We start from the raw sequence: 14,462 nt of genomic DNA, 5'->3' as shown, positions 1-14,462 counted from the left end.
GGTGAGAGAGCTAAATACCTGGGTCTTCTCTGGGTGGGGGGTTTGGCTCCCTGTTTGCTGTGGCCCCCGTTTGCCGCGTAATGTTCAGCAGCCTCCCTCTCTGCAGGTACGACTCGTTGACCGGAGTACCTTCACACCAGCGGGCGCTGGCCTTTGAGAAGGGGAGCGTCCTCTTCAATATCGGGGCGCTGCACACACAGATCGGAGCCCGCCAGGACCGTGCCACCCTGCAGGGCGTGGACTGCGCCGTCGATGCGTTCCAGAAGGCAGCTGGTATGACGGCCGTTCCAGCGGTGGAGGGCGTGGAATGATAACATCACATTGTCCCCCGTGTGTATGTGGGCAGAGATTAAATTAGCACAGAGGGGTGACGCACCAAGCTGCTTTAAAGAATGAAATAGTTTTGAGAAGAAAAGCAACTTGAGAAAGAGAAAGAGAGAGAGAGAGAGAGAGATTCCTAACCGTGTAGGTTCCCTGTTCTCTGGTTTTCCTCCTGTCCTGGAGGCAAGCAGAGAGGAAATGTGCTCAAAGGAGCAGGAAGTGGCCAAATGAGCCAATCAGGACACAGGAGGAGAAATATTAGAAAAATATCACAAAGTTCCTATTCTAACTATGCTAAATTCACATCCTCTCCAATGCCCCCTGCAGGACACTCTTCATATTCTGTTGAATCATGCACGCTGCAGATCTTGCAGAACCCATCAATATATGCAACGTGCATTTAGTTGCTTTGATTTACTCAGAAGAATCACATCGCTGCCCTCTGTCTCCCAAGCACAGCCTCATACCCCACAGACGGCCCTTCCTGAATTCTGCCTTCTTCATACTCCAACCCCAACTCTCTAGGAATTTCCTAAACTAGCACAGAGAAAATGATGTGCAAAAATGGACTGAGAGGGAAATTTCTCTCCCTTTCCCACATTCCTACAATTCAGGGTGGCCAAATGAAATACACAAACAGCAGACTCAAGGAGGTTCTTCACCCTGAGCACTGTTAACTTGTGGGACTCCCTTCCACAGGATGTGGTGGTAGTCAAAGATTGCCTTTTTGGGGTAGGAAACTGTCCCAGAGGTTTGGGGGTGGAGGTTTTGGAAGGCTGGCTTTGGGGAGGGGAAAGGCCTCCGCTTGCGTCCTTCCATGGCGCCCACCCTGATGCTGCGCAGCCCTTATCCGCTGGGTCGATGCAGCTGCTTACGCCTTCCGGTCTCTCTTTCAGGGGCTTTCAACTACCTGAAGGAGAACTTCTCCAACGCTCCCAGCCTGGACATGAGCGCGGCCTCCTTGAACATGCTGGTGCGGCTGATGATCGCCCAGGTGCAGGAGTGCGTCTTCGAGAAGTCCCTCCTCCTCTGGCCCCAGCGGGACTTCCTCACCCGCCTGCAGCTGGCCCAGGAAGCAGCCAGGGTAAGCCGATCCGGGCCCACACAGGGGTTGGGGGTGCAGCCTTGCTGGGCGGGCAGGGGCCCTTCGCTGCCCCTGAAGATGCTGATTTCATGGGCGACTGCAAGCGAAAAGGCACAAGCTCTGCCGGGCAAGATTAGGAAGGGGATTGAAACCAAATCATCCGGCCTCATCATGCTCCTGAATGAATCTACTGGGGGGCCTCACTTGGAATCCCGCGTACGGTTCTGGTCGCTGCACCTCCCAGCAGTGATGGTCCGTCTTGGGGTGTTCTGGTCCTGCTGGTGGACCTCCTGAGGGCCCCTGAGTTTTGGCCACTGTGGGACACAGAGTCTGTGGACTGGGGTTGCCACTGGCCTGATCCAACATGGCTTCTCTTATGTCCTCATTAACTGCCTCAGAGCACACACAGCCCTGGCACTGCTGAGGAGGAGGGTCTGCTCTCTCTGTCCATGGCTCAGGCCCCCTGGGCGGTGTCCCCTCTGTGTCCTTGGTCTTGCCTTTGGGACCAGACCCACCTGTACATCCCCAGGCCATTCCTGTCCCTGTTTCCCCCCAGGTGGACGAGGTGTACTCTCTCGTGTATCAGACCATGACGCAGCCCCACGTGAAGGACTACGTCCCGTTCTCCTGGACCACCATGGTCCACGTCAAGGCGGAGCACTTCAAGGCCCTCTCCCACTACTACGCCGCCATCGCCCTCTGCGACTGCCCACGTGAGTACCCTGGCAGGCAAGGGGGAGGGGGGGCTCCTGCTCCATCCTCAGGCACTGGCCTTCGCGTTCAGCTGAGCCCAGTTTGGTCCCAAGTGAGCAGGGGGCCCCAGGAACAGGGCGAAGGACTTGGCGAGCCAGTGACAGTCATGGCTGACATTCTTGGCTGGATGGGCCCTGCAGCTTGCTGCTTCCACTCTCAAGGATACCTGCTTCCCCTGCGTCACCCAACAGCAAACAGCAAGGACGTTCCATGTGCCAGGTGCCATCGAGCAGCTTCTGATTGGTGGCGACCCTTTAAATGAAGAGCCTGCTAACAGCCTTGCTCAGCATCCGTCTCACCCAGGGGCCGGCCAGTTCCTCTGCAGGGCCAGCCACAGGGCAGAGAGGCTGAGACCTTCCCCTGAGAAGACCCTCAGAAGAGCCCTGCTGGGTCAGGCCAGGGAGGGTCCCTCCAGTACAGCCTCCCGTCTCACCCAGGGGCCAGCCAGTTCCTCTGCAGGGCCAGCCACAGGGCAGAGAGGCTGAGACCTTCCCCTGAGAAGACCCTCAGAAGAGCCCTACTGGGTCAGGCCAGGGAGGGCCCCTCCAGTCCAGCCTCCCGTCTCACCCAGGGGCCAGCCAGTTTCTCTGCAGGGCCAGCCACAGGGCAGAGAGGCTGAGACCTTCCCCTGAGAAGACCCTCAGAAGAGCCCTGCTGGGTCAGGCCAGGGAGGGTCCCTCCAGTACAGCCTCCCGTCTCACCCAGGGGCCAGCCAGTTCCTCTGCAGGGCCAGCCACAGGGCAGAGAGGCTGAGACCTTCCCCTGAGAAGACCCTCAGAAGAGCCCTGCTGGGTCAGGCCAGGGAGGGTCCCTCCAGTACAGCCTCCCGTCTCACCCAGGGGCCAGCCAGTTCCTCTGCAGGGCCAGCCACAGGGCAGAGAGGCCGAGGCCTTCCCCTGAGGAGACCCTCAGAAGAGCCCTGCTGGGTCAGGCCAGGGAGGGTCCCTCCAGTCCAGCCTCCCATCTCACCCAGGGGCCAGCCAGTTCCTCTGCAGGGCTAGCCACAGGGCAGAGAGGCCGAGGCCTTCCCCTGAGAAGACCAAGAGAAGAGCCCTGCTGGGTCAGGCCAGGGAGGGTCCCTCCAGTCCAGCCTCCCGTCTCACCCAGGGGCCAGCCAGTTCCTCTGCAGGGCCAGCCACAGGGCAGAGAGGCCGAGGCCTTCCCTTGAGAAGACCCTCAGAAGAGCCCTGCTGGGTCAGGCCAGGGAGGGTCCCTCCAGTCCAGCCTCCCATCTCACCCAGGGGCCAGCCAGTCCCTCTGCAGGGCCAGCCACAGGGCAGAGAGGCCGAGGCCTTCCCCTGAGGAGACCCTCAGAAGAGCCCTGCTGGGTCAGGCCAGGGAGGGTCCCTCCAGTCCAGTCTCTGTCTCACCCAGGGGCCAGCCAGTCCCTCTGCAGGGCCAGCCACAGGGCAGAGAGGCCGAGGCCTTCCCCTGAGGAGACCCTCAGAAGAGCCCTGCTGGGTCAGGCCAGGGAGGGTCCCTCCAGTCCAGCCTCCCATCTCACCCAGGGGCCAGCCAGTCCCTCTGCAGGGCCAGCCACATGGCAGAGAGGCCGAGGCCTTCCCCTGAGAAGAGCCTCACAAGAGCCCTGCTGGGTCAGGCCAGGGAGGGTCCCTCCAGTCCAGCCTCCCGTCTCACCCAGGGGCTAGCCAGTTCCTCTGCAGGGCCAGCCACAGGGCAGAGAGGCCGAGGCCTTCCCCTGAGAAGACCCTCAGAAGAGCCCTGCTGGGTCAGGCCAGGGAGGGTCCCTCCAGTCCAGTCTCTGTCTCACCCAGGGGCCAGCCAGTCCCTCTGCAGGGCCAGCCACATGGCAGAGAGGCCGAGGCCTTCCCCTGAGAAGAGCCTCACAAGAGCCCTGATGGGTCAGGCCAGGCAGGGTCCCTCCAGTCCAGCCTCCCGTTTCCCCCAGGGGCCAGCCAGTTCCTCTGCAGGGCCAGCCACAGGGCAGAGAGGCCGAGGCCTTCCCCTGAGGAGACCCTCAGAAGAGCCCTGCTGGGTCAGGCCAGGGAGGGTCCCTCCAGTCCAGTCTCTGTCTCACCCAGGGGCCAGCCAGTCCCTCTGCAGGGCCAGCCACAGGGCAGAGAGGCCGAGGCCTTCCCCTGAGGAGACCCTCAGAAGAGCCCTGCTGGGTCAGGCCAGGGAGGGTCCCTCCAGTCCAGCCTCCCATCTCACCCAGGGGCCAGCCAGTTCCTCTGCAGGGCCAGCCACAGGGCAGAGAGGCCGAGGCCTTCCCCTGAGAAGAGCCTCACAAGAGCCCTGCTGGGTCAGGCCAGGGAGGGTCCCTCCAGTCCAGCCTCCCATCTCACCCAGGGGCCAGCCAGTCCCTCTGCAGGGCCAGCCACATGGCAGAGAGGCCGAGGCCTTCCCCTGAGAAGAGCCTCACAAGAGCCCTGCTGGGTCAGGCCAGGGAGGGTCCCTCCAGTCCAGCCTCCCGTCTCACCCAGGGGCTAGCCAGTTCCTCTGCAGGGCCAGCCACAGGGCAGAGAGGCCGAGGCCTTCCCCTGAGAAGACCCTCAGAAGAGCCCTGCTGGGTCAGGCCAGGGAGGGTCCCTCCAGTCCAGCCTCCCATCTCACCCAGGGGCCAGCCAGTCCCTCTGCAGGGCCAGCCACAGGGCAGAGAGGCCTTCCCCTGAGAAGACCCTCAGAAGAGCCCGGCTGGGTCAGGGCAGGGAGGGTCCCTCCAGTCCAGCCTCCCGTCTCACCCAGGGGCCGGCCAGTTCCTCTGCAGGGCCAGCCACGGGGCAGAGAGGCCGAGGCCTTCCCCTGAGGTTGCAGCCTGGCTCTGGGATTCTGAGGTTGACTGCCTCTGAATGCAGGAGCTCCCTTCTGCCCTTGGCATCCCACTGTTTCTTCTGGTGACGATTGTTGCATCCTCTGACAGCGAATTCCTCAGTCTGATCCCTCTCCTGTGCTCTGCCATTCTCATCCCATCAGCTTTAATGGACTTAGGAGGGTCTAACTCTGCTGAGGATCTCTGCCAAGGGTCTCCCCTGAAGATCCCCATTCTGGGGAAAAGAGGACCTGAGCTTTCTCAGCTGCGCTTGGCAACCTTCCATGCATTCTCTTGAGTAACCCTCTACTTGATGTGTTCTCTGCAGCTGCACCTGATGTGGATCTCCCAGACCACGAGAAAGCATTCCTTCAGTTGCATGTCAGCATGCCGGAAGGGCCAGCCCCCTGCCAGCTCTTGCAAGACGCCGAGGAGCGAAGGAAACTGGGTAAGTGCCCTGCTGGGTCTCCTCTGACCTCCCTCCCTGACCCAGCAAGAGCCAGAATCCAAGGGGGAATTGGGAGAGAATTCTTCCCAAGGAGGCGGGGAATCCTTCAAGCAGCGGCTGGACAGATCCTTCTCCTGGATGCTTGAGGCTGGTCCTGCACTGAGCAGGGGGTGGGACTAGATGGCCTTCATGGCCCCTTCCCACTCTGCTGCTGTACGTGAAGCCGAAGCAGTACCCAGAAGTGCTACTGCTCCACTGTTGCCCCCTGGTGCTCTCCGCAGGGAAGGCGCACCTGAAAAAGGCCATCATGCGGCACGAGGATGCCCTGTGGTTGCACAGCCTGTGCCGGGTCCTGCGGAAGATGGACATCCTGCAGGAGGTGTTGTGCCTCGCCCACCAGCGCTCCCTCAGCAAGTACGCGGAGATCGACCACGAGGATGACTTCTTCGAAACCGTGGATGCGCCCTATGTCCACCGTAAGTGAGACTTAATGACCTTATAGGGCAGCTTTGCCTGGTGTGAGCGATTGCCCCATTGATCAGCTGGAAATCCTGGATGCATTTCATATTTATTGCAGCAAACAGGAAAACACAGACTCCGGGGGATGAATCCAAGAAACCCTGCACAGGGAACAATTACAATTCCATCGCGTTCAATACCTTCTCCTTGGAGGCCTGGAGGGAAAGTGCCCTTCCAGGATGGTCTCCACCCCCATATTCCACCTCATGGGACCACCCTGCAGCTACTGAACCAGCCGCTCCTGAGCTGCTGACAAAGTCCAAAAAGCTGCTTATGTATCTCCCTCCCCCAGCAGCAGGAGTGGCGATCACTTCTTCCTCCCGACCTTGAGATTAGGGCAGGTCAACTCCATAAACATTGCTGCTTTGTTCACAAGCTTATCAAAAACGTCATTTCAAAGGACAGCAAATTGCATTCCCTGCTGCAGAGCAGGCCGGCTGAATCGGAAAACAATTTCCTGCCCAGCATCTATTAGCTCAGCAAAAGTTTTAGGAATTTGTCGCCCCTCCCCCCCCCATATCAGGCAGGCAGAGGCTTGGCTATCCGGGCTGGTCATGGCTCTTCGGTGTAGGAAAGAGAAGATTAAGGAGGGATGTGAGAGAGTTTTATAAAATTAGGCATGGGGTGGAGGGAATGGACAGAGAGGACTTTTGCTCCTTCTCGCAAGAGACGAGACCTTGAGGGCATCCAAAGAAGTGGATGGGCAGTAGGTTCAGGATGGACAAAGGGAAATACCACTTTACACAGAGATTGAAGAAAATGTGGAATTGGCTGACAGAGGATGCAGGGATGGCTACAGGAATAAGCAGCTTTCAAAAGGGATTTGATTCGTGGAGGAGAAGTCTGTCAACCAGCTATGGTGACTGAGGGGAACCTCCACATTCAGAGGCACTAAACCTCTGAATCCCAGAGCCAGGAGGAAACATCAGGGGAAGAGAGCCAGCTCATCATTCAGGGTGTCTTATTCATGCCACTGACGTGATTGCTGGGTCACAGACTCCCTCCCTTTGGGCAGTCACCGCTTCCTGGTTTCAAGCTTCTCTTTGCAGATTTAAGGACTAGAAACTTGGTTCGTGGAAAGGACAGAGAGAGCAAGTGCTCAGCTGAATTGTGCATAGAACCAAAACATCCTACATCTGCCTCCTCCAGTTGTGCAGCAGTTTTAACATTGTTGTCGTCCCTGTCCTCCCCGCTCTCCTTTTAGCCAAAACGCACCAGAGGCCAGAAATCAAATCCCCCAACTTCTCCAAGGTGAAGGTCACGGACATCTTCCACAGACTGGTACGTACCAAGGTGCAAGCTGAGGCCACAATGAGCAGTCGAATCAGATAACTGAAAGAGGTTAGAAGGCTGGATTTGAGTCCTGTGTAGACCAACAAGATTTTTTTTTGGGGGGGAGGGGGGGGTTCTGACTTTTGAAAGTCAAAGGTCACTTCCTCCAGACCAACATGGCTACCCTCCGAAACTGTCTTTGCAGAAGGCTGCTGAGTTTAGCGCAGTTCCCTGCATCTGCCTTGCACAGATGAATTAGCAATCAGTACAATTGTTGCATTGCAATTGTTGTATGGTTGGCAGGATATTTCGGTCCTGGACCCTTCTTCCAGGACTGGTGCGTTCTTTCTTCCTATTTCTAAAATTATGCAAAATGAACAAACTCAAGCTTACCCCAGTGAAGCTGAGGGACGACAAATTTAGGACGCGGAAAAGATGGTCCTTATTCACCCGGTGCTGAATGGCCTTGTGCAGTTCCCTGCTGCACACTGGAACAATGGCCCCAGATTAGAGGGGTCCAAAAGGGGGTGAGACAAAGGCATAGAGGAGAGGTTCCCTCAAGAACCGCAATAGTTAAGTAGAACCTCCAGGTTCAGGGGCAGTGGACCTCTGAATACCAGTCGGGGAGGGCTGCCTCCTTTGTTCACTGCCTGTGGATCCTGGCTGGCTGGTAGAACTCAATTTGGGATTTTAAAATGAATTGGGAGGTTTGTTTTTTTAAACCCAAGAAAATAGCTGTGAATCAGATAGGTATGCATGTCATATAAAGGATGGGGAGGGCTTAAGAGAGTCTAGTTATTTGTACCTGGATAGCATCTAACATGGTCTAGAGTTTAGCATGGTCCCCCTAAATCAGGGGTCCCCATCCCTTTCGAGGCTTTGCGGCCCCCCTTTGGCATTCTGGCAAGGTGTGTTTGGAAAAAGAAAGAAGTGCATTATCATGTTGAAGATTGAGGAAGCCCCCTCGGAGAAAGAGTGGGGTGATGTGGGCCATTTAGCCAGCACCCCCATAGCGACGTTTTGACCATCATGGGACGTTTTGACCGTCGCTTCCTTGTGCTCTTCAACAATACATGTTAGAGATTGCAAATTCACTTTACCTTGATGTTACGAAAAATGTCTATGTATGATATTTATTTTGTGAGTCTCTAAATACATTTTGCATTTTGTTACATGGTCTCTGAACGGATGAGTGCAATTTACACAGTTTGCCTTTGCATTTTTGTCATTTGTGGCTACGGCAAACTGTGTATCCCTTTTGGCGTGTGTCTTAGGGAACTTCTTCAAAACTCTTGGCTGTAGCCCCAGGCTGGGAGGGTCTGGATCAGGGGTAGTCAAACTGCGGCCCTCCAGATGTCCATGGACTACAATTCCCAGGAGCCCCTGCCAGCAAATGCTGGCAGGGGGTCATGGGAATTGTAGTCCATGGACATCTGGAGGGCCGCAGTTTGACTACCCCTGGTCTGGATTCTAGCCTGGAGCTCTATCTCCCCAGCCCTTCTGCTGGAACAACTCGTCAGCCTCCAGCTTTGTTTCTGCCGCTGCCCACTTGGCATGACTGCCCCTGCCGCCTCCTTTAGCGCCCGCTCTGCTTCCCCCAGGGCCCGCTGTCTGTTTTCTCCGCCAAGAACAAGTGGCAGCCCCCGCAAACGGTGCGCCTGGTCCGAGGCGGGAACGGCTTTGGGTTCACGCTGCGAGGGGATTCCCCGGTCCTCATCGCTGGGGTGGTCCCCGGAAGCTGTGCGGCGGTGAGTTGCGGATCTTGGCCTCGTGATTGTGTATGCTCTGTAGAACATGGGGAGAGTTAAAGGGGCGGTTTTCTCCCAGTCCCAAAAGGTGGGCATCTAATGAAGCTGATGGGCAGTAGGTTCAGGGTGGGCAAAGGGAAATACAACTTTACGCAGAGAGTGATAAAAATGTCTGCTGGAGCAGGGGTAGTCAACCTGTGGTCCTGCAGATGTTCATGGACTACAATTCCCAGGAGCCCCTGCCAGCAAATGCTGACAGGGGCTCTTGGTAATTGTAGTCCATGGACATCTGGAGGGCCGCAGTTTGACTACCCCTGGTCTACTGAATCAGACCCCTGTCTGTCCTGTCTACTCAGGCTGGCAGCTGCTCTCCCGACTCAGTTGGCCTGCATGGTTGCTTTTCAGGAAGCCGGCCTGAAGGAGGGGGACTACATCGTCTCCGTCGGCAGCCAGGACTGCAGGTGGGCCCGACATGGGGAGGTGGTCCAACTGCTGAAGGGGATTGAGGAAGAGGGGGTGGACGTCACCGTGGTCACGCTGCAGCCCCCCGACGGGCAGAGCACAGTAAGTCAGCCGGTGGTGGGTCGGGGAGGAACCCCCTGGCCAGCAGAAAAGAGCTTGCTGGAAACATCGGGAGGGCCGGTGGCCTTGGCTGCCTACAGGGGCCGGGTGGACCCTAACCCTGCAGCTCGAGCCCCTTGGGTCTCATTCAGAAATTGAGGGCATCGTTTGAAGAAGACATGAGGACTAAAGGAAATCTCCAGATCCAGAGGCAGCATCAGGGGAAGGCCTCGGCCTCTCTGCCCTATTGTTGGCCCTCCAGAGGAACTGGCTGAGAGCCCAAGGTCACCCGGAGACCAGGGACTGACTGCCTGTGTGCAGGGCAGCCACGGAGCAGATTTCTGGAGATTTCTGGCTGAGGGGCGCCCTGGTATGATTACGTGACCAGGAGGGGGCACTGCTCCTCCTGTTCTCTCCAGGCCACCGCCCCCCCCCCCCCCGAGACTGGCCGAGGTCATCCAGACGGGGGTTTTCCAACCCCTGCCCTGCCCGGGCTGTTGCTTTTGCCCTCCTCCCCTCTGGCTCTTCTCACGCTGCTCCTCCCTGTCCCTTTCCCCCCCTGCAAGGCAGACAAGAAGTCGTCGGCCATGTCTTCGGAGGCCAGCAGCCCGCTGAAGGGCAACAAGGAGAACCGGCGGAAGAGCTTGCTGCCGGGCAAGGGGGCCAGCACGCTCCTGGCCTGGGGCCGCAAGAGCAAGCGCAGCACGTTTGGCCGCCCCTTCGCAGCCGTGGGAGACAACGAGCAGGCCTGCTGAGCACCCCGCTGCGGGGGGAAGAGGAGACGTCAGACAGCTCCTGCAGCAGGCCTGGACTGCGTGAGATCAAGCCTAGGCGATCCGAACGCTTTTCCGGAATGGAGCCTCCAAATCCCAGATGAGTGGGAAGGGTGCGGGGTGGGCTCCCAGCTGCTCAGCCACCGGACCCTTGGCTAGACAGAACTTTGGGCTGTGACCTTGCAGGACCCTTTCAGTGAGTGAGGACTCTTGACACAAACAGATTAAAAGGTGTTCTTTTTCTTTGTGTCGTTTTCCCTCTGCCCGAGTGGCCTGCTCTGCCGTGGTCACCCAAAGAGCCACAGACATTCGGGGCTGCGTTGGCGGGAGGATCGCGCCCAGGCCCTGTGCAAGAGGAGGTCGTGCCCCTTTTTGGAGACCCTTGCCCTCCGTTTGGGGCCACATTCCTTTGGGAAGTGGAGGCGGGAGGGTTTAAGGCAGTTAAGAGCTAGGAGGGCGACCAAAAGGGTCTCAAAGATGAGCCCTCGAGGAGCGGAAACTCAGCTCAAGAACTGGGAAGCAGCTTCCACAATCCCTGCGCAGGGAGGCTTCGGAGGAGGGACTGTGGCTCCGTGGGAGAGCCTCTGCTTGTCATGCAGGAGGTCCCCGGCATCTCCAGTTAAAGAGTACCCGGCAGGAGGGGATGGGAAAGACCTCTGCCTGAGACCCTGGAGAGCGGCTGCCAGTCTGAGTAGACAATACTGACTTCCATGGGTGGAATCCCCCTCCTCGCTTCGGCTTCACTTCCTGAAGATGAGCTTGGCGATTTTTACAGGGTTTGTACGGGGGAAGCCCTTGACCTGACAGGACCCTGAGCTTGTCACATACCCAGGAACCCTGAAGAGGGATGGCCATTTGGGGGTTCAAGGCCAGGAGAGGCTCAGGAGCCCAGCAGGATCCAGCAGCTGCAAAGTGCCTTTTGTTGCAGAGGGACCTTCAACTCTCGGACGTTCATTCCCTGAAGGTCTGGCTTGTCTCTAGGGGAGGGGCTCCCAACCTTGGCTCCACAAAGGCCCCTCAATGGTGCCACAATACGGGGGTGGGGGGGTTCAAATTTTTTGCTGGGGAGGGCCCTGCCACTCTGTGCCTTCCGTTTCTGGCTCTGAGCAAACGGGGGGGGGGGGGGTTGGTTATGTATATTTTTAAAATGTCTGCCGTTATTCAAGCAGGTTGACCCACCCCCTCCCCACATGGCCAGTGATGGGCCTGAGGGGGTTGGGGAAGGGAGGGGTCCCAGGCTGAGGCTCCTCTCACTTCCAGGGGTGACGTGACCAGTCTGTTTGACCACCTCTGTAGCTATTCCAGCATCTGGGGTCCGGGTCTCAATTTTCTCCAAATTGTACACGCCTTGGGGCAGAGAATTCTCACAGCTTGGCATCCATTCGTTCTGAAATATTTAATCGCCAGATTAGACAAGAATCCCTCTGCGTCTCTGAGCATTCTTTAGGAGAAGGGAGACAGGGTGCCAGCACTTCCTGAGCAAAGGTAACTGGCACACTGTTCTTAAGCAAGATCCAAAGTCATGCGGTAGGATCAGGTGACCACCTGCTAACCAGAAACATGGTGGCAATTTCTAGGCAGACTGGAGCCAAACTGGGCATGGACTGGTCCCAGATGGAATGACCTGAAGTAGGTCAGACCCACAGGTGGGGGAGTTAACTTTTTGACTCACTTTTAAAAACACAGATTCAAGTGGGTGGCCATGTTGGTCTGAAGCAGCACGACAGAAAACAGAATCAGAGTCCAGGGGCACCTTTAAGATCATCAAAGATTTATTCAAGGCCTGAGCTTTCAAGTGCAAGCACTTGAAAGTTCACACCTTGACTAAATCTTTGTTGGTCTTAAAGGTGCCCCTGGACTCTGATTTTAAAAACATGATTAAAAAAAACATGAACACATTCCCCCTCACCTGGATGGGCCAGTCCAGCCCAATCTCCTCTCTTGGAAGCCAAGCAGGGTCAGTATTGCTGGCAGAGTCTGAGTGTGCAGAGAGGGAGCCGCATCAGGCTGCTTAAATAATAAAATAGCCTTTATTCATGCAGAGAAACCACTTGGGTTGCACGTTCTGACATGTTTTGGCCACTTTGGCCATCACCATGGGGGGAGAGGAGGGGTGGCAGTGGCGCGCCAGCCGGTGCCCCTCCTCTCCACGGCGCTGAGCACCTCTGGCTCTGGCGATCGCCCGAGCGGCTGGAGCACGCAAGCTTAGAAGCAGCTGTATAGAAAGAGAGCGATGGAGACCTAGCTGCAGTCATGGTCTCTTCAGCTGCTGTTTGGAGGCAAAGAAGCAGTTAAGTCTCCCGTTGAGCCAATCAGGATGCTGGAAGAGAATCTGAAAAGCATCAGGACGTTTATCTATGCTAAATATACATCTGCTCCGATGCCCCCTGCAGGGCACCCTTTATATTCTGCTCAACTATGCACGCTGCCGGTTTTGCATGTTCCAGCAAGTATTTGGCTGGGAGACCCCCAAGGAAGTCCAGGGCTGCTCTGCAGAGACAGGCAAGGGAAAACCGCCTCTGTTCATCCCTTCCTTGAAAAACTTTGCCTCCTCTGCTTGGCCACAACTTGACAACACGGGGCACCAGCCCCAAGACCGGCGTTACCATTCCTTGCTTCTGTGGATCGTCAGGCTCCTGGTGTCTCCACAACAGAACCACCAAAACGTGCCTCTAGAACCACCTGCCTGGTTCTGTCCTCCCCTTGGGGGAGCTGGGGTTGGTTTTTTGGCACTTGGCCACCATTCCGAAGGAGAGAGTCCCACCTCCCTGCTTTCTCACCTTGCTTAACTGCCTCCCAGGCCCAGATAGGGCTGTGCTGAGAGCAGGTGGCCATGTCAAGGGGCTTCTTTGCAGCGTTAACCTGCCCTGGAAAATTTGGGGGGGTTCCTCCTGCGGAAGAAATGTCAGCACCATCCCGTGTTTTTCTGTGCAAGGCCTTGCTTAAGTTTGCCATTAACAGGGCTTATCACTCGGCAAGGATCAAGATATCTATCGGGATATCCTATGCGGATTAGGGCTTGGCTTTTCCTGCAACTAGCTGACCCCAACAATCATGTTTTATATTACACTCTTATGTTGATTTTTTTTTAGCTGTTGGTTCTGCCCGTTTTGAACAGCACTGGAAGGGAGGGGGCTCCCTCGTGCGCCATTTGCTGAGAAATCAGGAGTCGTAGCAGAGTGTCTTTACCTGTAGTGGTTGCTGGAACCAGTGTGCAACGGCCATGCACTGCCTTGGAGCCATGATGTAGCAATAAAGAGTGCCTCAGCGCATGTGCAGAGTGTTGTGTTCTTTTCCACTAACTGGGAAGGATCTCTTAGTTGGATGAGTTCTGGTGTTAGAAGGGAATAAACAGGAGGGCAGAAGAAGAGAAAGAAGAAAGAAAATTTCTGCTCTGCAGGGACCGTTTCTGCTCCAAGACAGGTGTGTGCAGAATACTGGAGAAGAGGGATTTCTTCAAGGGGGAGAGAGATGATGCGGATTGAACGGGGGCTTCCTGCATCCCATCCACCCGGGCAGGGCCTGGCGTAGGCTTCTTAGCCTCTCTCTCCTCGGCATCCCTGCCCAGGTTCTTGGCCCTCCAAGGTACCTCTTCTAGCCGCTTTGTGAAACAGGATGCCGCATGAGACCCCCCACCGGCCTGATCTGGCAGAGCTCTCCGGACGTTCCCCGTTCGGACCACTGCTTAAGCCAGCTGTCTGCCCAAGCGGCATCTGTCAGGAATCAGAGACAGGCCCCTGCAAGTAATAGCCATCGTCATCTTTATTCACACCACATGGAGTTGCCTTCTACATTTCCATGCTTTATAATTACAAGAGTTAGTCAGACAACGTTACACAGTAGGTTGCCCCTCTCAATCGCTCTGCAGGAACATCCTGGCTCCGTCCAGCTTGGGGGGGGGGGGACAACTGACCCAGAGATGCCCATCCGTCCCCCCCACCCTTGCCTGCCTGCCCACCCAGGGTCTTAGATGATTGTCCAAGGACAGGGGGGACGGGGAGGGGGTGCTCTGGTTCTAAAAATATCTGGGACAGAACGGGAAGGAAAGTAGAAATTGAACGCACTCGCTTGTCCACCCCTGCCCCCCCCCCAAATCTAAGTAGCTGGCCATTCCACAGCCTGTTTTCTGCTCCGCGTTTCTCCTCCGTGAGTCAATGCTGGAATGGGTCCCTGCTCTCCTCACACCCACTCTTAAGTTGCTTAGGCCGAGAGG

At 56.8% G+C, this 14,462-nt stretch overlaps 1 protein-coding gene across 1 annotated transcript in view; it reads left to right on the top strand.

Moving 5' to 3' along the window:
* RHPN1 (rhophilin Rho GTPase binding protein 1) overlaps positions 1-10,492 on the top strand; it is a 34,863-nt gene extending 24,371 nt beyond the window's left edge. Inside the window, exons 7-15 of the mRNA XM_077351344.1 lie at positions 107-273; positions 1,218-1,405; positions 1,962-2,118; positions 5,257-5,376; positions 5,658-5,852; positions 7,100-7,176; positions 8,769-8,915; positions 9,321-9,479; positions 10,043-10,492. Of these exons, the coding sequence (XP_077207459.1) occupies positions 107-273; positions 1,218-1,405; positions 1,962-2,118; positions 5,257-5,376; positions 5,658-5,852; positions 7,100-7,176; positions 8,769-8,915; positions 9,321-9,479; positions 10,043-10,231 (1,399 nt within the window). The 3' untranslated portion in view covers positions 10,232-10,492. The remainder of the gene's footprint in view (positions 1-106; positions 274-1,217; positions 1,406-1,961; positions 2,119-5,256; positions 5,377-5,657; positions 5,853-7,099; positions 7,177-8,768; positions 8,916-9,320; positions 9,480-10,042) is intronic.
* The last annotated feature ends 3,970 nt before the right edge of the window (positions 10,493-14,462 follow it).

The sequence above is a fragment of the Paroedura picta genome, chromosome 9, assembly GCF_049243985.1.
Source record: "Paroedura picta isolate Pp20150507F chromosome 9, Ppicta_v3.0, whole genome shotgun sequence".
Classification (NCBI taxonomy): Eukaryota; Metazoa; Chordata; class Lepidosauria; order Squamata; family Gekkonidae; genus Paroedura; species Paroedura picta.
This window is presented reverse-complemented; position numbering and strand designations above follow the sequence as displayed.